At 21.5% G+C, this 25549-nt stretch overlaps 3 protein-coding genes across 3 annotated transcripts; 1 reads left to right on the top strand and 2 right to left on the bottom strand. All coding sequences in view use genetic code 6, as the record gives it.

Annotated features, from left to right (window-relative positions):
• Positions 1 to 2061: 2061 nt before the first annotated feature.
• On the bottom strand, positions 2062 to 12047 carry TTHERM_01265060 (transmembrane protein, putative; the record flags this gene model as incomplete). Its single annotated transcript, XM_001029864.2, has 23 exons — positions 2062 to 2525; positions 2582 to 2948; positions 3067 to 3598; positions 3723 to 3813; positions 3931 to 4537; positions 4593 to 5248; positions 5894 to 6305; positions 6370 to 6488; positions 6822 to 6976; positions 7328 to 7365; positions 7419 to 8283; positions 8608 to 8983; positions 9038 to 9188; positions 9257 to 9528; positions 9586 to 9708; positions 9764 to 10081; positions 10258 to 10397; positions 10447 to 10605; positions 10667 to 11099; positions 11353 to 11603; positions 11656 to 11818; positions 11865 to 11913; positions 11964 to 12047. 23 exons carry the CDS (start codon positions 12045 to 12047, stop codon positions 2062 to 2064), a joined length of 6825 nt encoding a protein of 2274 aa, XP_001029864.2.
• Positions 12048 to 16108: 4061 nt separating this feature from the next.
• TTHERM_01265050 (etoposide-induced protein) lies at positions 16109 to 17397 on the top strand. The gene has a single exon (XM_001029863.3). The coding sequence runs from the start codon at positions 16195 to 16197 to the stop codon at positions 17203 to 17205; it is 1011 nt and encodes a 336-aa protein (XP_001029863.2). The 5' UTR covers positions 16109 to 16194; the 3' UTR covers positions 17206 to 17397.
• Positions 17398 to 17869: 472 nt separating this feature from the next.
• Positions 17870 to 23812, bottom strand: TTHERM_01265040 (WD domain, G-beta repeat protein; the record flags this gene model as incomplete). The annotated part of the gene is made up of 16 exons (XM_001029862.3): positions 17870 to 18030; positions 18096 to 18231; positions 18290 to 18464; positions 18530 to 19173; positions 19221 to 19391; positions 19453 to 19620; positions 19672 to 19902; positions 19988 to 20060; positions 20115 to 20608; positions 20671 to 21018; positions 21080 to 21345; positions 21407 to 21519; positions 21621 to 22996; positions 23094 to 23198; positions 23383 to 23685; positions 23771 to 23812. 16 exons carry the CDS (start codon positions 23810 to 23812, stop codon positions 17870 to 17872), a joined length of 4806 nt encoding a protein of 1601 aa, XP_001029862.2.
• Positions 23813 to 25549: the final 1737 nt, after the last annotated feature.

The following is a 25549-nucleotide window of genomic DNA, read 5'->3' as shown; positions in this document are numbered from 1 at the left end:
ACATTCATTTTTATATATTAGCCCATGTAAAGCACAGTTCTTTTGAAAATTCATATCATATTAATAAAGATAAATATATTACTTATTTAGTCAAATTTAGAATTTTTTAAGAAGAAACAAACATTCATATATTTTAACATTTTTTAGTATAATTTTAAATATTTTAGATAAAATATTTTGAAATCATTTGTTTCTATATATAAAATATTATGAAATTAGTAGTAATTTAATATTTAAATGTTTAAAAATTAAGTTTTCTTGCATGAATTTATCATTTTTTTAAATTTTTTTAGTTTTCTTATAAATAAAATAGCATGCTATTTAAAAATAGTCTAATTAACCATTTTTTGATTGTGAGTTCTATCAGTTTATTGATAATAACCAGTTCGTAAGTAATATTTTATAATAATTTTATTGAAATTCATGACTTAGATTGATGTGTTTTATTATCAAAATATTTGTTTTTTTCTTTTTAAATTAAAAAATGATATTAATAAACGTTTATAAATAGTCAGAGAGCTAACTCAACTTAATTTTTTACCCCCTATTTTTGTTAAAAAATTCTGTTATTTTACAAAAACATTTTAAATGTATTTTGGGGTTTAAAAAAAATATTTGTTAATATAATTATAAATAAAATGCTTCTTATTTATAAAAAATTTGTAAATATTATCAATTATTATGTAAATTTTAATTTTCAACTAATTATTTTAAAATCTATATTAAATTAATTTACAATATTAGACAAATTATACAGTCAGTTTAATTAGTTAGTTAATATATGGAATTAATTATAATCAAAGTAGACTTGCAATCTAATATTAATAATCTTTTATAAAATTAGATAGTGTTTTGCATGAAGTACAAATTTATTTTAATTTAGCTACCTAACTTTACAAATAATATATGAGATAGATGTCTAATTAAATTGAGTCATTTATTAGAAAAATCTATGATACACAGTTAGCGATAGTCTAAATTTCTGTACAATTTTAACCTTTTATTATTATTTTAAATTCAAATTTTTTTCAAGATTATAATTTAATTTTAGTTACCTGTTCTATCTACATTTCCCTATAACAAGACTTGCATACTTTTTTATAACCTTAGTTAATAATATATTATTAAATCATTTACACTAAATTATTCTATTGATCGTTTACTATTCAGTAAATGTTTTCTTATTTTAAATATTTCATTAAATGTTACAGTAAACGAATTCATAACAATTTTATCCACAATCTTCACAGCCCATCAAATCATATTTGACTAATTACTTATAAGGAAACTAAATACATATTAAAATCCAAACAACATTTGCATATTATCAACTAGAAAGCTGCTTCTAAGAAAGTGACCTTTTGAGTAAAACCTTTCTCCAGAAACAAATTTTTGTAAACTCACATTTGATACAATTATTTGGAAAATGAACACAATTTGAAGATTCCAAAACAAATCCTTATTGACAAGATAAGCATATGGAATTATTGATTCCTTAGAATTAGCATAACTTACAGTTTTAAGAGCCTTAAAAGTAAATTAATACAAAAAAATCATCAAATATTAATACCCAATCCTATTAAAATTCAACAAAAAATAAATCTTATTTAAATAATCGCTAAATTTCATTTCAGTTGAACATATAATGCAATGCTATCAAAACGAAAATTTTATCTTGAAAAATTTTTTCTTTTTAAATATAATTAATTACATTTTATTTTTTTATTATAATAATTTATTTGGTAAGTGAATTTATTGTTTTTGTGAATTTTTCATTTTTAACAAAAATATTTATCGAATAAAACAAGAAATTAAAAGGCAAATATTTATAACTAAAATCGTTTTAAAATTTACAAAATTTTTATTTTTAAAAAATATGACTTGTTGGAAAAATAAAATATTTTTTTTATTTTTTTTCTGAGACAGAAGGCACTTTTTTCTATATATATGGAAATCTATTTGATCTTTTATTTTAAATAAATACATAAAAAAATATAAAATATTATTTTAAATAAAATAATTTAATTATAAAATATGTTTAATACTATAATTTTTTACTATTCATTGAATTAAACTTGTAATTTATGTTGCTCTCTTAGTTTATCTTTTAAAAATTTCATTTAAATTTTTTATCTTTTAATAATTGATTTCTATGTAGATTTTTTTATCTTAGTTTTAGATATAATTTTTTATGATAAATTTAAGGAGAATCCAATTATTACGCGATCTTTCATCGTAGATCTAAAACTTTTTCTTTATAAAACTTAGTTTATTTAACATTTTATATATTTATATAAGAATCTTCCTAATAGCACTATTCTTATTCTTTAAAAAGTAATATAAATAAGTAGTTATGTTAAGCAGAGCAATTAGAACGTAAAGAAAAATTAAGGCATATGAAAAAGAATTAGCAGTAACCTCACTATCTGAATTGTAAATAATCAAATTTAAACAAGGTACAAAAATCAGCAGGTAAGATATGAAGAAATCTAACATATTTATTCTTTAGTCACAAAATGGCTTATCTTTTTAATAAAAAAATAAATTAATAAATAAAATGAATTTACATTGTAAGTTTTACTTTTTTTTGTAATAATAGTGTAGATAGTTAAAATGATGCATAATATTATTTGCTTTATATTTTAATTATTTTTGGCTAACTAAGTTATTGCAATTATTGAGCATTTTTATACTAAAATTACTAGATCCCAATAAAAGCAATCCTCGGTGTATTATCTGTAGAAGAATCCAAAATGTTTATAATATTTATATTTTTACAAGCTATATAGGTTAGTTCTTAGGAATAAAAATATTATGATAAATAAAGAAAAAATAACAAGAAGCATAGGTAAAGCAAAGCTTAAAGAAACTATTCCAAAATTTTGATCGCAAGATATATTTAAAAAGTCACTTACATACATTTTACCATCATAATTTGAGCAGGTCATCTAAAATTAATTCATTATAAAAAACAAAAAAATTTAATAGAATTTATTTTATTTTGTTTTAAGTTATTCTTAAGTATTAAATGAAGTTTAAATTAAATCTAAAATAATTCAAATTTACCACACCCAATCCTATTTTCAAAAATAATGGGATATTGAAAAGCAGTAAAATAAAAGCACTATTTAACCAAGGTAGTAGTCTTTGTTTGTTTTTCGATTTAACTTAAAGAAGCATTTAAATAACAAAGCATGCAAATATCATAAAGGTGCAATAAATGAAATAGTAAGATAGCTTTAAAAACGGCATTGTCAAAAAGCCAATATTTTTATCAAGATAGCATGATAGTTCATCAACAGGTAGGATAAATGGAAATTTGAAAAAATTAACAAAATACATAGTAGCATCATCTTGAATATTTAAATTTACAATATTTGTAAATATTTAAAGATTATTCAGGATTAATTTAATTTAATTGACTTGACTTTATTATCCGCTTAGTATAAATTTCTAAGAAAATATTTTTAATATTTTAACAATAAAAACCTATTAGGCATCTTATAAGATTTTATATGAATAGTAGAATAAAAGTATTAAATACACTAAAGCTAAGCAAATTATAATTAATAAGCTTATAGCTAAATTATTTCTACACCTTATTTAAAATATTAATAAAAATTATTTAAGATAAAATAAATTAAATTAATTTGTCTATTTAGAAATATAATGATATTAACTAAACTTTTGAATTATGATTGAAAAAATTAAAATAGAAATACTAATTGCAGCTATTATAACTAGTTTTATAAAATTTAGAATCCCAAAAGACCTGGTTGATATCGCAATCCCCACAAAGAGCTCCAACATATCCTTAAAAAAAAAAATAAATATTTTAAGTTTCTCAGAATAAATGCAAAACAATTTATTTGAAATAAAAAATTTTGAAAAACCTTGAATAATTTTTATTATGAAAAATATTTAGATTACCTCTATTACAATAGTAGATTTCATATGAGTCTTTTAACTTATATTATGATACTTGTTTAAATAATATAGAATTATCTCCTACGCATTTGATAAAATCTGTTTCACACTCATAAATTATACTAGAATTTGAACTAGCTCTCCAATACCCCTGAGGAAGTTAAATAAAACTTCCATAGCATATAGCTTTCTAAACAGGACAAGGAGTACAAACCTAAGAATCTGGATCAAAAGAATAGGACCCCGTACACATAATACAAACATCGTAGTTTAGATTATTCTTTTTTGAAACATATCCAATAGGGCACTTTTAAATCATATTTATTTGCAGAGTTACTGAAAATCCTCTAGTATATGTTACTTCTCCTGTAAATGTATCAAAATTAGGTACTTTTATACTATCGCTATAGATTTTAAGAGTTAAACTTTATCCGAAATTTCCAAATATATTAACTTGCCTTGTTAAATTATATACACCGTTTATTTGACTTAAAGTATTTGATGATATATACCCTTAGCCACTTATTTTTTAGATTTGCAATACTTCAGGCTAATCAATATTTTTATATACATCTCCTTCGTTATTTGCTAGTGATATCAAAATTTCTTCCTTTTTTTATTAATAAAGTTTAACGTTTAACAATATAAAGAACTAATAAAATTACCTCCAGATAGCCACTATTATGATCTGATATTTACACTTTAGGTTTTTTATTATCATGCAATACTTTATTTATCGTAATTATCATTGAAGTAGGACTAACAAATATATCATTATTCTAAATAGAAGCTCTATTCTAAATAAATGTATTTGTTTTTTAGCTTTGTAAAGAATTACCTTCTACTGAATAAACAGCTCCTCCGTTTAAAGCTGTATTTTACTAGTATAAACAATTAATTGATTCTAAATAAGAGTTTTACTAATCTTGACTAAAGACAGCTCCTCCATTTAATTGTGCATTATTTTAAATAAATTTGGATGTTTGAATCATTACTGGAAAGTTTTATAGATAAATAGCTCCTCCGCTTAAAACTGATTAATTTTCTTCAAATGAACACTTACTAATAATAGTGTATGAATCAAATGTAAAAGAATTTGTTTTATTTGAATTTATTTATTAAAGGATTCTCGAATTATTGCCATTCAATGTATTTTAAAAGACTCCTATTTAATTTGAAATGTAAAGAGCTCCTCCATTTAGTGCAATATTTTTCTTAAAATAGTTCAAGCTTAAATGAATTTTTACTGAATTAATTAGAATATTGCCATTTTAACAAACTGAGCAAGTGTTATTAGTGAAGTTAGAATGGCTTACTGAAACTGAATTAGAAAATATTTAAAGTAAGTTTGTATTTTGAAAAGTTTTATTTTATTTTGTAATTAAGTAATCATAATAATTTGTATTGTTTTAAATAGTCACATATTAGAATTAAGTTTGATTTATATTATTTAAAGAAATCAAAGATATTTTATAAATACTATTTTTAAATATGGTTAAGAAACAATCAAATTTTTTTAAACCATCTACTTAAAGAATATTCTAAAATATAAACTATTCTATATTTATTAGATTTGATCGATCATTTATGATGCTTAAATTTGATTATTCTAATTAAAAGCATTAAATATTACTAACTTAAATATTCGATGATACATAGTATTAATACTATTTGTTTTTCAAAATAAGAGCTTTTAAGAAGGTCATTTGCTAGAAAAGCTATGAAATGTAATTTAATAACTAAATATTATTAATTTCTAATTTAGTATTATCTTATAAATTTCCTTAGACAAAAATTTAACTACCTTATAAGCTCAAATTGTTGATAAATTTACTATTTAATATACTTAGCGAGCAACTATATTAAAAAGGTGTTATTAAATAGACAGCACCTCCTCGAAAAGTAGCAAAGTTATTATTGAAATTAGTTTATTGAATGGAAATATCAAATCCGTATGACTATTTACCGTCGAAGTAAATAGCTCCTCCATATAACTCAAAGTTATTGTCTAAATATGAAATGTTATTTATAAAATTACTTTATTTAATTTAGACATTACCAAAATCTACAATTACTAAATAAATTCCAGCACCTTAAATTGCTTAGCAATTTGTTATGTTAGAACTAATTATTTATGTAGTAACACTTTATATATAAGCTGCACCTCCAAACTTGTAAGAATTATTTTATTTAATATTTTGCAAATCAAATTTGTTGAAATTAACAGAAATTAGTTTAAATATGGTTGTTTATGAATATATGTTAAATAAAGGTGCTATGAGAAAAGGACTTATATCAGAAAAAACAGCATTTTCTATTTAAACTGAACTTATTAAAGCCTTTACATTTAAAAAGACAGATATTTGCTATAAGCTAGCCTTTTATTTTGTTTTAAAAAATATAAATTAGGTATATTAAATTAAATTAAAAAATAATATTTACAAAACTAATTGTACTCTAAAGATTAGCTAATTGATATTAAACATCTTTTATAGTGATTTCTGAGCTTAAATCTGACGATATATGTAAAAATGACATTGAAGTAGCTTGATTGGAAGAAACTAATGTAATATTTTTTAAGATAAAGTTTTAGATTTGTATTATCGTATTTGAAACTTAGTTCACAGAAAATAATAGTTTGATATTTATAGGAATCTGTGCAGCATTTATATTCTTAACATTTACATTTTTTATTGATATTTAATTGTAAGCATATTTTATTGATATGATACCTTAGGATATATATTACTCATCGGTTTAGGTGTATTCTAAAGTATCAATATTAATATTATAAGTATTAGTAATATACATAAATTATAAGTTTAGATTATCCCTCAAATTTATATGTGATAAAATTACAAAAATAGCAGATTTAATTTAAATTAAATTATTACTTAGATTTAATATTTAGTTATTCTATACAGTTATTTTTGAAAAAGTTATGCTATTCACATTAATTCCATCATTTTTAAATAAAAACGACTAATAACCAGAAACTTAATTATTTGAAAATTCTATGTTATTTAAGTAAGCTTAGTTTTGTACTTGACTATTTTTATTTTTTACTAAATTAAATAATCCGTAATTGTTCATTTGATTATAAGACATTATTATTTAATTGGTTTATATTATATTAGTTACTATTAAATAATTTTAAATCTAGTCTATTGAAAACGAGCAGTTTTAAATTATTATTTATTATAGGATCAAATAATTTATGCTATAATCAAAAAGAATTTATGACTATTCTATAAAATTAGTTTTAGATACAGCTAATTGTTAAATTTATATATTTTTTATATTATTTGTTTATGAGGGACTATTAAATACTAACAATTAGCTGCTCAAAATATTTGAATTAATTATATTCACAAGTTGTAATTAAAATTATATGTATTACATATTAAATCTAATAAGCATAGAGTCTTACATATAAACCTAAATTAAATAAATAAAATATTTTAATATGAATTTTAAAATAAAAATTTTACATTGTCAAATGTGCAATTAAAAAGTGTTAAAGTTATGTTTTATTATTAAGATATGAACTAGTCTAATGTAATTAAAGGTGTTGAATTCACTAATACTATATTTTAAAAGTTACTATTTTGAATAGATATTGTTGTATTTTAAATCTATGCAAATTAAAGGTAAAAATAAGTTGCATCTTTTTAAACAGAAATCTACTTAAAACTAACGAAATCAAAGCTAATCTAAAGTAAATTTTATGACTAAATATTTATGCCAAAATTTGAAAATGGCATTTGCTAAATAAAGTCTATTCCACTAACAAATATAGTATTAAAACCAGAAATATTTAATATTTATTTTTGACTTAATTTGAATTATTGCTAAATATTAAAATTTTAAGAAGTAATATTTAATGTAAGGCTTTCTAATGAAAATATTTAATTTCCTAGCTCAGAAGTAAGCTAAAAGCTATTTTATTGTTCACAAAAATCATTTAAAAAGATAATTTTAACATTTATTTCTCTTACTTATAATTCATTATAATAAACAATCAATTGATCATAAGGTAATTCATTTAGAATAATTTTATCAATATTTATATCTTAAAGCCTATTAAAATTTATAGGATTTTGCAAAGATCCATCTCCTAAAGGTTTACCTATATTAGAGCACTAAGCGTATATCACTTTTTATTTTTGATAATGACATCCTTAGTTTTTATTATTACATAAATAGCATTTTCTTCTTGATTTATCATATGCTATTTAATAGTCATTTAAATTTGAAGAGAATCCATTTAAATTGTCCTTACAAGACATGCATTAACTTTAGTAAAAGAAATATGGGTTTTTAGAAATATCACCCATATTAAAACAAGTGCTGCATCTATTTATAACAATTATATATTTAAAAATAAATATTTTAAATTTTACTGTAAAAAAGTTTTTTGTTATTTTAAAATCCATAAGTTAATAAATTTTTTAAATTAAAACCAATAAATTCTAGAATTCATGAATATTTTTAATTAATTTGGAGTACCAAACTTTAAAACATTTTTTATGTATTTTGTGGTGTTTAAAAATAAAAATATTTATTTTTATGATTGTAAATAAAAGGCTTCTTATTTATAAAAAATTTGTAATATTTCAATAATTATGTAAATTTGAATGGCCATAAAATTATTTTAAAATCTATATTAAATTAATTTACAATATTGGGCAAATAATGCAATCAGTTTCATCTTCTGTGAATTAAATTAATTATTTAATATCTGGTAATTAATTTTAATTAAAGTACAGTGTTGCAATCCAATATTACTAATCTTTTATTAAATTAGATAGTGCATCAGTATTGCAGTAAGAACATTAGATTTTATTATTTTACTAATCAAAATAACAACTCTAGCAATACTTACCACATATAAGCTTTACACATTATTAAGTATTGGCATCCAAAAAATACCCACTTTAACAGCTTGTACATAAAATTTACTGTTAAGCTCCAAATCTATAATCTAAACGATCTTAATAACTAAACTTATATTTCATTTAAGCTAAATCTTCAGCATATCTGTAAAACTTAGATCCTAAATTAAGAAATTATCAATTATCAATTAATTATTTTAAAATAATTTTTATACCTTCTTAACAATTAGAGCATCCTTCTGGGCATGGAAGGCATCCTTTTAAAGTTGGAATATATCCCCATTAACAATATGTGCATTAATATATTTGTATAATATTTGAGTTCCAAGTTGTTTTATAAGAATAACATTTAGAACAATTATAAATCTTAATTAATAATAATACAATTAAAAAAAAATTAAAATAATATAAAAAAAAATTAATTAAAATAATACCACATTTCTGCATATTTAATTGAGACAAGTATTAGAATCTTAGTCAAATACATTTGAATTACAGTCATTTATTTAGTTATTTGATAAAATGCAATTTTATTTATCTGTTGTCAATAAATAGCCATTCTCGCATTAAGTGCAAATTTATTTATATTTAGTAACCTAGCTTTATAAATAGTATAAGGGATAGATGTTTAATTAAATTGAGTCATTTATTAGAAAATTATATGAATAACAGTTAGGGATATAGTAAAATTCTGCACAATTTTAACCTTTTATTATTAATTTAAATTAATTTTTTTTGAAGGTTAGAATTTAATTTTAATTACCTGTTGCATCTACAATTGTTTAGCAAGACTTACATACTTTTTTATAACCTAAGTTAATAATATCTTATTAAGTCATTTAGACTAAATTATTCTATTGATCGTTTATTATTCCGTAAATATTTTCTTTTTTAAAGATAATTTAAATTATATATTTTATTCCTATTTCAAAAAATATTACAGTAAACGCAAGCATAACAATTTTTCCCACAAACTTCACAACCCATCAAATCATATCTGACTAATTACTTATAAGGACACTCAAGGCATATTAAAGTCCAAACAACATTTGCATATTATCCACTTGAAAGCTGCTTCTAAGAAAGTGAATTTTTTAATAAAGCCTTTTTTCCAGATACAAAAATTGCAAACTCACATTTGGTACAATTATTTGGACAAGGAACACAATTTGAAGATTCCAAAACAAATCCTTATTGACAAGATAAGCATATGGCATTATTGATACCTTACATTTAGCATGAAGTACAATTTTTAGTGCCTTTTGAAAAAGTAAATTAATATAAATAAATACTATAAACCTTCACATATTAATATCTTATTTTTAAAAATCACCCAGATTTCATTTCAATTTAGACTTATTTTTAAATCTAAAATATAGGGATAATATGAGTGATAATTAATAAGGATTTATATTATATAAATGTAATTATTTACAATTCGAAAAATTACTGACTAAGATGTTATTTCCATTCTAATTTACAATATAGCTCTGGGCTTAATTATTATTTTATTATAAACGGAGTTTAAAATATTTTTCGAAGTTTCTACATGTTTTAAATTACTAATTCTAATTCCTTTTTAAATAAAATTTATTTATTATCTAAATTATTTTCTAAAAATTACCATAAATCTAACTCTGAGGAGCAATCAATACATTTTTCTGAATAAGAATAGATTTAAGGGCACAAAACACACTAATTGTAGTTATTTAATGTGTTTTTATACATAAAAAAACCTTTCTAACATTATGTGCAGTTAAATTAAGAGTTGCATGAAAAGCATCTAATTTTAAATAAAAAAATTTTATCCTTTTAATCGAATGAATATTTTCAAAAAAAATTACCCATAAGGACATTTCAAAGATTAATTTGATAAGCAATTATTCTAATCATAGCAATCATCTTACACATAATCTAAATTCATATTAAATACTAATTTAAGTTACAAAAATTGTTGAGTTTATTCAATAGAATAGCAAGTCTGATTTCCAGGATTTCTATAGAATTTAGGACATTATTAACAAAGTTTAGTCCTATCATAAATGTTTTAACAAAAACCATTTATATCTGTGCAAACATCGTACTTAAAATATTTCTATGAATTTATGTTTAATATTTAACATAATCCATTGTTGTTTACTTTAGTAGCACAATTTTTTTCGCCTAACTTTTAAAATATTTCTTTTCCGTAAAAACAATAGCCTTAGTTATCACTAAATTAGCAATATCCATCTGGACAATATGAGCACAAATTTGTTTATATGAAAGCGCATTTACCTAAAATAAAATTCGATAGATTACTTTACATTTTTAAATTAGAAATTAATTAAAAATTATTTATTTATTTGAATAAATATCATTTTAGAATTTAAATATATCTTGTAATAACAATTTTTTCAAAAATTATATTACAAAAAAATTTAATAATTTACTTTATTATTAATAAATATTCAACTATTAGTTTTTTTGATTAATTAAATGTTCTCAAAAAAACTAATTAATTTTATGAATAGAAAGGAGAATATTTTACCATACAGATCAGCGCAGTATTAATACTTGATACCTACCTCTTTGCAAGTTTAAATATTAGTAGCTGGATCTGTATAAACACAATAACCTCTAACACATTCTTCTATCCTATCTCCTATTTGAATAGCAACTTACTAAGATATACAGAAATCAGTATTTATTTATCTTGCAAATCTTCTATCTAGCAAGTTAGAGGAAAGTTACATACAAGAATTAGATTGTTGGTCCAAACAAAATTAATCTTTTAAGCACCTTATTTTAAAAAAAACTTAAATAGTATTTTAAGCTAATTTAATTAGAATACTTAATTGCTTTTGCTTAGCCTATACCTAAGCAATAATGATTTCGGTCATAACCCACATAACTATATGACTTTAATTTGATACAAGAATATTCTACATAAGATTATCCTCTTCTTGAGTAAGTATAACTTTAAATACAATGCTATGAAGCACACACCTAAATACCTTTATTAAAATATGCAAATTAGATAATTTTTTTTTTTAAACTTACCAGAGTAATCTTAACTTCTTTGAGCACAATAACCATTTGTTTATTTACCCTATTTGTATTTTAATTATAATATAATATTTATTATTTTTTTAATTTTACCGCATAAAAGGAAACAATATCATCTATCTATGCACAAAAGTTGAATGAAGGATCTAAGCAGCTATTTGCTCCACAGATAGGCATTAAATTTCTTAAATCGCTTTAAAATTATTATTTAGATAATAATTTATTTTGGATTTAAAGATTTCTTAAAAAGTTAATATTTTTTTATTTATTCTCCACTAATCGAATGGATAGAGAGCCAGAAAATAAAATACAATTTGTGTCTTTTAATTAGTCTAGAAATGATAAGCTTATATTAAAGAATAAAATTTAATTTAAAAATATTTATTTTGCTCTAAAATGATATACTTATAACTTTAAAGTTTATTGCAATACCTTTCAAAAATATATTAAAGTGATAAATTGTTTGTAGCGAAATTAAAAAAGCTTTAAGATAATTTTAAGCTATCTGTTTTACTTTTTAGCCATTACCAAAATTCATTTATTTCAAAAAATTCTATTCCTAGTGATCAAAATAAGAAATAAATAAAAAAATAATAAAATTTATTAGATTAGAAAATTACTTTTACTTACGAATTCATTTTTAGCTTATTAACCTTATGTTGAATAAGCAAAATTTTAGTACAATTTCTATTAATTGATCGAAAGTAAAAAGAATAAATAAATAATTAATTAATTTAAGAAATATTTTTACTTAAAAAAAGCTATAGTTTTCCTTACTTAACTTTATATTGATTTTCCTTACTTAACTTTTATTTGAAAAAATTTATGGTAATTCAGATTAATTTTTTTATTTTACTTTTCTAATGAACAAATAATCAAAATCGAATCATCAATTTGACACAAAAAGATTTCTTGAACTAAATATATTTGTTTCAGTTAATGGTTAATAATATTTCAAAAAAGAATTTATACCCTTAAAGTCTATTAGCTCTACCTCTCCAATTGTTTTAAGAAATTTATTGATTTATTCGTATGTAAAAATCTCTTTGAGATACTCTAAAATTATTGATAACTTTTCAGTAGATTAAAAGCAATATAAATGTATGCTCTATTTTTCTGGAAACTCTACAGTACTTCTATTCAAGCTCTATCTGCCATAAAAATCAAAACCATAATCAATTATTTAATGAGAAATTGTAAAATTCTAATGATATTCCTCAGATTAAACATTTAAAACTAAGCTAAGTAGAGTATATACCAAAAAATACAAGTTTTTTAAAAAGAACAAATTCATCTTAAACTTTTAAATATTTATCTCCCTATCTCTTAAAATTAATTTTTTATTAGAAATTAATATTTAATTACAAAAGGTATTCAATATTTAAATAATTTACAGAAAATTCTTTGTTTTTATTTATTTTAGTCTTTTTAGATTATTACTTTCTGGGGATTAATACTAAATAAAATTAGAAGAATGATTAGCTGCTTTGTATCTTTATTAATGTTACTAATCAAATAACCCAAAAAATATCTATACAATAATTATAACTATGTCTTCAATCATTCAATAGATAATACTTTAAAAATTTTACTTTAAATAAATTAAATAAAAAAATAGTAAAAAGTTGTTTTTAATTATTTTTTTACTACTACAAACTTAAGTATTTTAATTTCATTATTTTCATATAAAAGAAAAGATTGATTAAATAAAAAACAGGATATAATTTAATATTGTATTGTTTATTTTCTTTCACAAATATGTAACATATATAGTTACAAAACATATATTTTTCTCTTCTTTTTTTTATAGAGCCAAGCAAATTTCAAAATTTAATATTTAAATTATGTTTCAAAAAATATTAATTAAAATCTATGAACTTATCACATATATTCTAAAATAATTAAATTTATTTTAAAATTTGTTTATTATTATTTTTTTTTGAGTTTTGTTTAAAACAAGAATAAATGTAAGCGAATATTTTTTAGTATTCATTTTTAACTTTTGAATAGTAAATTTGATAAAAAATACTTTTTAGCCACTACCTTAAATGTAAAAAAGATATTAATGCTTTTACTTTATTTGTATAGGTAAATTTAATTAAAAAAAGAAATAGTGATTTTTTCATATCTGAATAAATTAAATTACAGTCGTTTAAACTTATCATCTTTCTTTTAATAAAAAGCCACACAAATGTTTTTTAAATTGGGGAAAAAGTTAAGAAGATATTAAAAATGACTTATTAAAATATCTAAAAGCAATTTTTATCAAATTTAATCAATATATAAAAAGTATTTTTATCAATTCTCTCTAACATTTTGATTTGATATTGATTTTTATATATTAGTCCATGTAAAGCATAGTCTTTTGAAATTCCATATCAGAGTAATAAAGATATATATCTTACTGATTTAGTTAAATTTATAATTTTTTAAGGAGAAACAAGCATTATTATATTTTAACATTTTTTAAGCATAAGTTTAAATATTTTAGATAAAATATTTTGAAATCATTGACTTCTATACTTAAAATATTATGAAATTAGTAGTAATTTAGTATTTAAATGTTTAAAAATTCAGTTTTCTTGCATAAATTTAATCATTTTTTAAATTTTTTTTAGTTTTCTTATAAATAAAATAGCATTCTAAAAGTAGTATAATTTAACAATTTTTTTGATTGTGATAATAGCCAGTTTTTAAGTAATACTTTGATTTATAATTTAATTTTATTGATATTGGTGATTTAGACTGAAATATTTTATTATCAAATTAGAAGTTTTGACTTCATTTTGATTTGTTTAAAAATTTAGTGGAACCACATTTCATCTATTGATGAAACAAAACTAAAAATATTTTTTTATCTGTTTACAAAGTTAGTTATCCATCTTAATAATGTTCTCCATAACTCAAATTATCCTTTTAAAATTGTTTGAATTTCTTGTATCTAAATTTAATTTTGATTTATTTTAATTTTTCCTCCCTTAAATAAAATGACTGAATCAAAAAACAACATAAAATTAGTAAATAATATTGAATAAAAAATAATACAAAATTAATTAATCCCAAGGAATTTACGCTAGAGAGGGTAGTGGTTGCCCAACTAAAAAAAAGCTAAAATTTTTATAAAAAATGTGGTTTGGGTGTTTTTTTTATTTTAATAAAATTTCAAATTATTTAGCCTAGTATAGTATCTGTTCGTACATTTGAAATATATTATTTTTAATTTTTTGTTTTACAGCTTAACAAAAATTGATTAAATAAGTAAAAGTAACAATTGTTAAATTTAATTAAAATATTTTTAGTGTTTTTATCAATACTTTTTTATTTGATAATCATTTTTATATTATTCCATATAAAAAATATCTTTTAAGAAAAAATCAAGATATCTTACTGATTCAATCAAATTTAGAATTTATTAATAGAAGAAACAGACATACTTATATAAAACATTTTAAAACATAATTTTAAATATTTTAGATTAAATATTTTGAAATAGTTGACTTCTATTTTTAAAATACTATGTAATTGTGGAAATATTGTTTTTAAATGTTTAAAAAATTAAATAAATTTATTGATGCTAGACAATTTTGATTATAATTTTATTTTTGTGATATTAGTGACTTAAAGCCATATGTTTTATTAAATTAGAAAATTTATTTCTTTAAATAAAAAAATAGAATTAATAACATATTTTATTCTTTGTATAAAATTCAATTTTTTTATTTACTTAATTATAAAATTTATAGAGCTATTCTTTCTAATACTTCATTTAATAACTTAGAATATTCACTTCAAACAAATCTTTTTTACTACTTTTTTCATTTTAATATTTTATTATTTGCTATATTTTTTTCTAAATAGCTTATAGATAATATTAATAAGTATTATATTGAGCAACTAGTACTTACTATCTTAGAATTTTAATAAACTCAAACTATAAAAAATTACTATTACAGGCAGTACCATCTTAAAATTATAAACAAAAACTATAAAAATCATGACCTAATTTACTTTTTATGGCCTTCTAAGCTTAACATACCTTCTGACTGTAAATAATTAAATTCTGTTTAAAATCTAATTTAATGAAAAAATTTTTAAATAAATAAAATATTTTTTTGTTAGAAAAATGAGAATTTTTTTAAATTTTTGTATAATTTATATTTCGATCTATATTGATAAGCATATAAATAGGTTATTTATATTATTTCTGATGTTTTGTTATAAAAGAATAATTAATATTAATTAGAAATTGTGGAAGAGAAAAAACTAAATATTCTATTTGAAATCTGTTAAAGAAAGTAATAAGAAAAGTTATTAAATAATTAAAATGGAGTTTGTTTACAAATCGATATTTTTATTTATCTGCGGATTGTAGGATTCTTTTAGAATATATCCTATAAAAAGATACATAGTCACATCTCATAGAAATTCTCAAAAGATTTTTAAAATTCTAGGATAGAGCTTCATACATTTGTTTATCTATTTTATTCTGTCAATTGTTATAATGAATCTCTTATCTAACTCTGCTTTGTTTTAGAAATTAAAGGAACTTAGCCAAGTTGCAGAAACTATTTTCTTTGTACTTTACTATGTTTTGTGGTTAGGACCACTTTATTTAATTACAACAATTTACACCTTCTTCTGGTTTGGAGATATAGCTAATTTAGCATTTGAGATTGAAAGAGATCATTACAGAGTTAAAATAGTTCAAGCTAAACAAAGCATAGAAACAATGGGAGCAAATGCTCTTAAAAAAATAGTATTCATGATTGTATATATGATTCTTTCTATAAGTGCTGGTATCTTCTTAGGAATGATACCTTACATAGGAAAAATATTAATTATTATGTTATATAGTTTTTATTATTCACTTTTCCTTTTCATGCTGAAATGGAATTACAATCCATACATACTTTCTTATTTTGAGTAGTATGCAGCATATTTCCTAGGGTTTGGATTGATGTACAGTTGGTTTACTAATTTATTTACTGGCGCTCTTAATGATGGAATGTATTGGATACTATTCCCAATATACATATTTAACTCCACTTGCACATAACCCCCTTACTTGAAAGATCTCGAAATAAAGAGTTTCTCTTAGCTCAAAGATTTGATTTAAGGAAAGAATTATCAAAGAAGTAACGTTTCATATGATGAGCATTTAAAACAGTTAAGGGATGATCCTCAATACAAAAAATAGTGTCTGAAGCAAGGTAGTATCTTCTAAATAGTTAGAAAACTTACAAATAAAATTAATGATATAATAGGTAAATATTTAATTTAACAAACAATGAATGAATCTCCTGATTCTTAATCATCTCAAATCTCTACAAATTGAGATAATTAATTATTGTTAAATAAAGATAAAGCAGAATTTAATTAATATATAAATTTTGTATGCATATTTAAATATTAACTTCATTAAATTAATGAATGAAAATATTAGTAAAAATTTACTTAGATTTTTATCTTTTTTATTTAAATATTTCAAAAAAACGACAAAAAGTATCAAAATTTTTGCATTTCAAACAGATAAAAAAAAGACTTAACATACAAGACAACCTTTATAAAATAGTTTATATCGCCTATTTTACTTTATATTAATTATTCTTTATAAAATTATTTGAGAAAAAGCAAATAAATACTTTCAAATTTTTAAGATTTAATTATAAAGTAGTCTAAATCGCTTTTGAAGAAAACAAATTAATCTTTTAACTTTCTTATGGATTTTAACAAACATAATTTATTTATATAGTCTATCTAAACGGAAGGAGTTAGTTAGTTAATTAATTAATTAACTAGATATATGAAAACTTCGTAAATTTTAACTTCAAAACAATTCATTGAAATGCTATTCAAAATTTTCAAAGTTAAAAAAATTAAATAACTTTAATTAATTAATTTAGCTATCTAATTTATTTAAAAGGAAAGCTTATTCTTAATTTCTTTATACTGAATATACATTTGAAAACATTTTTAAAATATAAATATATTAAACTATTTCATTAGTATTTGTTTCCTTTTATTTAAGGCAAAGTAAAAGTACTTTTATTTTCTGGCTTCTTTGAAAAACTTTTTTTATTTTTATTGGATAGTATAGAATCGTTATCTTTAACTTTGAGTTATTTTAAAATATCTGCATTTGATTTTGTGACATTTAGAGCTTTATAAAATTAAATAAATTTAATTTAAACAAAATTTATTTTCTTTTAGATATTAATAGTTTACATTCGCTTATTATGCTGTTTTAAGCAATTTAGGTTTCTTCTTAGGAGGTATGTCCTATTAAAGTCTTATCTATCCTTGAAATATGTGGGATTGTTAAGGATGGATCTTCTGTATAAAGGTAGTTTTATACCCTTTCCTTTATAAATAATAGAATATGATTTAAATACAAATACCTCCAAAACAAATTTTTTTACTTTAAGTCTTTCGTATACATTTGATTCTTTGTCGTCCTAGAACTTTTCTACGTCCTTGAGCAAAGAAAGTAATAAGCTTTGGTTGTCTTTTTAGCTTTGAGAGATAATTGATCTATCTGGAGATTATGTGCTTAGAATCCCTAAAGAATGCATACTTTGTGAATTCTTTATTTTTCTTTGAATTAAACAAAAAATTTTTAAAAAATTTTTAAAAAATCTTATAAAATAAAAAAAATTTACTGAATCCTACTGTTTCTCTCTTCATCATACTTTTAGTAAGGTGTTTTCTTGTTAGGATGCTTTTTTTACTTAGGTTAAGGTGAATCTATGATAGATTATTCAGCAAACGAAGATTTCTCTTCTTCTATTTTATCTATTATCTTGGAAGGATCAAAATCAAGCAACTCCTTTTCTATAAATTCTTAGTCTGACTATATCTCACCATCAAGAGAAAGCCTCATAAGCTCTTTTGTAATAATATCCAAAGCTTTTTCTAATGAACCCAAATGTTCTTTTAAATTTTTCTTTTCTTCACGAAGAGTATTACACTCTCTTATTAAATGTGTATTTTCATTTTAAACTCTAATTACAACATCATCTCTATCAATTTCTGTTTATCTATTCAGCTTACTGATTGTCTAAATTTTTTTACTCATAAAATCTCTTTGTTTAATTAACTCTTCTCTTATCTAGTCAGAGTTATTCATATTTAATTATTTCAAAAATTCATCATCAGGAGAGTCTTTTAACGAAGATCCTATTGAAGTGTTTTTCTCCATTAAATTGTTTAGATTTACATTTCCTTCGAAAAATTCTTTATAAATTTTATTCATTTTTTGGAACCAATTTTCATATTTTTCTTGCTTAATCATATCTAAAATTGACTATTTTAATGAAATAATTATTAAATACTCTAAATAAAATTGCTTACGTATTCAAAGCTTTCAATTTTTCTCTTAGTTATGGCAAGCAAATCTTACTTGTCTTTTATTTATTGCTTGAGTTAATCTATAAATTCTTTATTTTCTACAAGTTTAGTATTTATTTTCTTGGAAGCTTCTGACTCATCTAGAAGTTCTTTATACATAACTCTAACATTTTTCTGATTAATAAATATAACATAAGTAAGATAAACTAAACAAAATGTTAAATTAATTATATACTTCCATATTTTTTAAATGGTCAATTAAAGGTGATCTTTCTTCTTATAAACTAGTGACTTAATAATCATATACTGTCTTAAAGTTTTACAAATGATTATTTTTTATTCTGTATTCTTTGATTTCTTATTCTTTAGAGTTAATTATTTCCTCTTTGCTTTATAGTTAGCTCTTTATTAAAAAATATATTACAATTAAAATATTCTTAGATATATTTATTACTTGCATCAAACCATTTTTATCACTAAAATTTTTTCTTTCTTCCTCAAGATGCTCAATTTAGCTAGTGGCTTCCTTTAAAATAGAATCTAATTCTAATTTTCTCTAATTAAATCTTTCAATTTCTTTTTGCTTCTTTGAATTAGATGTTCTAAACTCTTCTGATCGTTTAATCTCTTCTTCTTTTTCATTTTGAAGTTATTTTTTAGTTTTTATTAAATATTCTTCATGTTCCTATTAAAATAAAAAAAAAACAAATTAATAAATAAATAAATAAATTCATCAGTGGTTTAATTAAAATGTGAAAACAAAAACTTACATCTGTTTGCTACCTAAAAACTTCTTTAAATTTTGTTTAATCTTCATTTAGTTTATCTTAAGAAGTAGAAAACCTTTAAAAAATAAATTTATTACTTCAAGTTGTTTTAATTAAAAATGAAAAATACCTTTCATATAACTCTTAGTACTTTTTACTAAAATCGATTTCAGTGTCTTTAATAATTTATTTATATTTTACTGTAAAGTCAAACAACTCTTTATCAGAAGATTGTTTAATATTTTCAAGCTAAAATTTCAAGTCATCACTTTTTTAGTACTATGTTAGTAATGAAGCCATATTCTTTTCTTCCATAGAACTAACTTGCTCCTTATATCTTGAGCGTATAAGCTCTATTTATGTTATTAAATCTTTGTATTTCAGATCACAGTCTTCCATAATTTTGCTCAGCTACTCTTTTTATTTAGCTATAACATCTTTATTAGTATCCTCTTAGTTTTTTAAAAGCTGGTTAATTTAGTTCACTTGCTTTTCTTTTTCATCTTCTTGATCTGTTTTTAAGTTTGATATTCTAAATTCTAATTCTTTGATCAAGTCTTTTTTATTTTCTTAGCTAGAGCAACTGCTTAAGCAAAGTTGGTTAATACAATAAATACTACCAACCTAAAATAAAAAATATTTTTAATATTAGCTTTTTATTAAAAAATTATTTAAATATATATTACTTAAAATTTAGCATCTTCAACTCCAAAAGAAATTTCTACTTCATTGCCATTAGAAAATTAGCGAAGTCTAAGAAAATAGATGCTACCATTTTCCGAGCCAGTAATAAGATAATTCAAATCTTTTGTAATTTGCATTGTTGAAATAGCAGTTTAATGAAGAGTAATTTCAAAATACTCTTACTGCTTAATAGAGATATCAAACGGCCACAAATAGGTTCTTATGCTACCAGCTGAAGTACCAAATAAAATAACTCCTAATTCTTTAACAAGCAGAACTGTTGTATAGTTATAAGGGCTAACATCCATTTCATATATAGGATTGCAGCCTTTGTCGTCAAATAATCTAACCTAGATTATGAAAATTATTAAAATAATTCCACTTTAGGCAAAATTGGGTAAATTATAATACCTTTGAATCTGAAGTACAACAGACACACCAATCTAAATCATTATCATAAATAACTGAATTATACTTAGTTTGTTTGTATGCATGTTCAACTACTCTATTACCAGTCCATACGTTCCAGCAATTTAGGACACCTTAGCTACAATTTGTTACCAACATCGTATCATCTACTAACCATTTAATTCTTTTAACAAATCCAGAGTGACCATTTAATGTGATTATAGTTTCGTATGTATTAGGATTGTATACATTTATCATATTATAATTTGCTAAATAAAATATTATTTTAATGTCTTAAATATTTACAAAAGATTAAAAACAAAAACTTACCTGCTGCACACAAATTTCCCCATTCACTGTAAGCAACTGCATTAACGTACTTTACATTCTATTCGCTAAAGGCTATTTTTAACTCGTCTTCAAGGATGAAGAAAAATTTTAACCTTATATTTTAGGTAAAAAAGAAACAATTTAATCTTTTATTTTGCAATTGAGTAAATATTTAAGCTTAAATAAAAATTAAAGAAATTTATTTATTTATTACCCTTCTCTGTAGCCGACTGCACATTAGAAACTTAAAGGGTGAAGAGAAACTGAAAGAGGATTTTCATGGAAATAAGTTGTATAAATGCATTTAAATACACCAGTATTCATAGAAAACTCCCAATTCTTTAAAGTTTTGTCATCACTTAAAGTTAACAAAATAGATTTTGATGGGCATAGAGCACAATCAACTATCATTCCTTTATGTACTCCTTCAGGGAAGAGTGGCTCAAAAGCATCTTTTTAAGCAGCACTAATTACGTCAACTACTCCATAGTTAAAAATGTATAAATCTATTCTTCCCATATTTTATAAATCAATTTTTGGATTTTACCCAGCTCCTCCTACTCCTCCTAATGCTCCTTAGTTATTTTTTCTGACTCCTTTAGTCTATGGAGGGCTTGTATTCTATGTAACTAAATTTTATTAATTTTGTGTTGCATTTACAGGAGTGTTTACTGGTTAATTTTCAATATTAGATTTGTTTTTCTTGATAGCTTCAATCTAATTCACAGACTATATATTGAATTAAGAGGGATTTTACACAAGATGAGTGCTGCTCTGGTTGATATTAGCACTTTAAACATACTAATTTGAGTTAGTAGGTGGAGGGTTTTTTTATTTTGTTTCCATAACTTGCATAATCCTTGGAGCATGTTGAACACAAAGAGCAATTACATTCTCTTATATACTTGATGACAAATTTAGGACTTTATAAATATGTTAAGCGTTAATTCTAAAAGTTCCTTTCAAATAGAGCTATTCTGTCCTTTTATTCATTTCATAGGCGTTTACAACTCCCAAATTCTCAAAGCCAACAACAAATCCATTAAAAAGGGAAGTAATAGAAGCCAATTAGTAGGGCTCTGAAATCTCTTTGAGTTAATCTTGTATTTAGCTTGAACTATTTTCATCTTATTATCCTATTACTTATTATGAAGCAGGGACACTATTTTTCATGATATTCATAGATTTTTTATCTAATTCATCCTTCAAGTGGATATCGCTAACTGTCACTTATAAGCTTTACTTAAAAGTTCTTTACTTATAAAAATACAGTACATTTGCATTCGTTATAAATGCCATATACTCAGTTTCAGGGATTTAGCAGCACTCAATAATTTCTTCTTCTTGATTTATTAAATTTTCTTTGTAAGAAAAATGTTCCTCATTTAATTCTTTTTCTGAAACGTTTAGCTTCCAAACCTAAAAATATTAAGGTCCGATCAAATAAAATTCCTCTGGAATATCCTAACAAACTTCCAAAAGATTAATTTAAAAATTCTAAATGTCTCTAGTAAATAATAGTTTCTCTCTTTGAATACCATAAATAGTTATACAATATTTATTTTCTTCTTCAACGAGAGACACAATATTCTATTATTTTTAAAAAAATAATCTTAGATAAGTTAGATTGTTTGTGATATTGAAATAAAACGTTTAAAGTATAATATAAAATCAAATCCCTTTTTACTTTATTTTTTATAATAAAGGCGCAATCAATAATAATAGAGTTTTGCTAAACATGAGTATGTGCAAAAGAAACAGAATTAGTCTGCTTCTTCTTGATTACTTTTAGCTTTTAAAAAAATAGATGATTATTAATTATAATAATAAATAGCGAATGTTTGGACAAATTAGATATCTCTTGTCTTTATTTAAAATCTGCAAATTTGTTTTTTATCATTCAACAATTACTTTTACAATAAATTGGAGAAATCTAATTTTTATCCATTATATGAATAAGAAAAACATGTTTATACAGTTGGAAATCCTTTGTTTCCTCTTAATCCAACAACTAAATTTAAGGTATCAGATTATGACACTACATAATTCATTGCTGTTATATCTTCATCTTCGATATTTTTTAGCAAATAATGTTACTTTTTATGCAAAAGATTATATTCTACTAAATGCTTTCCACATTAATATATCATTCTATCATCATCAACCATCAAAACATTTTTGCGAATAGGAATTTATGAACATCCATAACTTTACTCTATCTAACATTTAACTCCATTGATAAATTCTTTGCTTGAATTCCACATTCTTCTTTTTGGTTGCTATATTTAACAAAATTATTCAATACTTGAATGTAAATCATTAAATAGTAACAAATCTATTTCAAAATATTTAAAAAATATAAACATTTTTTCTAGGCTGCATTATCTCTATTTACTCATCTCCCATTTTTTACTTTTAAGATACTATTTTAAAATATTCTAATCTGACTTAACTTGCTTTTTATAAATTTTTTAATATTTTATTCTGTACTCAGCAATTTGAAAATAATAAAACTTGCTTGATATTATTTAGTGATGATATATAATAATTATAACTATTATTATAACAGCAATATTTTATTTGTTTAATAAATTGAAGTATTATTTAAAAATGTCAATATTGAAATACAAATTTTATTTTCAAATATCTTAATTCGCCATAATCATTTGCCAAAGGAATTTCATAAATTTATTTTAATTTTTAATCAAAATATTTTTTTAATTTAAAAAAGTAGTTATTTAGTAAAGTAAAAATAATCAAAAATTTGATTTTGATTGCTATTAAAAACTAAATCTTAAAGTTTAAAGTGAAATATTTATGTGATAAAAAAATATAAATTTATTAAATTACACTTCAGATTAAAATATTTTATATGAAAATACTTATTTTTAAGCTTCTTTGTATCAAAATATTGGAAAAAACTAAACAATCAACAAATTTATTTTTAATTTAAAATTCAAAATAAAAAATTTATTTATTTATTTAATTAGATGACTATTTATTTTTATGGTTTTTTAAAAATATATAAAATTTAGCATTCTGTTTTTACTGTTTTTTAAAGAAAATTGGCTAACTTTCTCTCATTCTCAATATTTTTATTTTTAAATAAATTTTTCTATTTTTAAAAATATATTTAAAAATTGATTTAAAAAAATTCAATATAATAAAATATATTTTAAAGATAGATGTAATAGTTTAATTTAAGTTAATATATCATCTGTTAATTAATTCTAAGCAATTTAAATTTTCCTCTATTAATATGATTTTTGCTTTTATGATCTTAATCAATATTTAAATGAGTAAAAATCTTTTGCTATTTTTAGTAAAAATAACAAACATGAAATGTGAAAATAATATTTATCTTTTTAAGATATTTGTTGGCTTATTGTTTGTTATATTTTATTTAATTTCTATCAATTTTAGTGTATTTCAATAAAAACTCATTTTTTTTAAATTTAGCTTTTAGATAGTATTTTTGGATTCATTTAAATGAATTTATAAATAAAAAATGCAAAAAAGTTAAGAATTTTTATTAAATTCACTGTATTGCGTATTATAACACCTCTCTAATGTTGTTTATCTGTTAAGAAAAACTGGAAGAATTTATTGTCTTTTCTATAGGTCTATGTAAGAATATAAAAGAAAAAAAAAGAAATATCTATTTATATTGACAACTGAATTTGATGAAATAGAGTATCTAATATTAGAAATATTTTTGAGCCAATCAACTTGATTATTAAAATAAAATGATAGATAAACTTGTAAAATATATAGGGTGTCTGATAGTAATTGTTAGAAGGAAACCCAGTTAAATATTATTTCTTCTATTTCTAAATTTTTTGCGGACAAAAGATTTTTTTAATATGAGTTAGAATTTGGTGGGTGATTAAGAAAGCTAGCTTGACCAAACAAACATCAATTAATTTGTTACTAATTTCAGGATTTTTGCAGTTTTTATAATATTTGAATGTAATTCTAAGGAGGGAAAAGATAATTATTTAGATTAAGATTCTTTTTTAAATATACAATCAAATATTCATTTCTATTTCATTTTATTTTATTCATTTTAGCAAAAATGGTTTATTGCTTTTAAAAAATTCATATTTAATTAAATTAACACTGAAAATATTTTGCTGCTGTAAA

The sequence above is a fragment of the Tetrahymena thermophila genome, assembly GCF_000189635.1.
Source record: "Tetrahymena thermophila SB210 genomic scaffold scf_8254479, whole genome shotgun sequence".
In the NCBI taxonomy this organism is placed as follows: Eukaryota; Ciliophora; class Oligohymenophorea; order Hymenostomatida; family Tetrahymenidae; genus Tetrahymena; species Tetrahymena thermophila.
The sequence above is the reverse complement of the archived record's forward strand: the minus strand, read 5'-3'. Positions and strand labels throughout refer to the sequence as shown.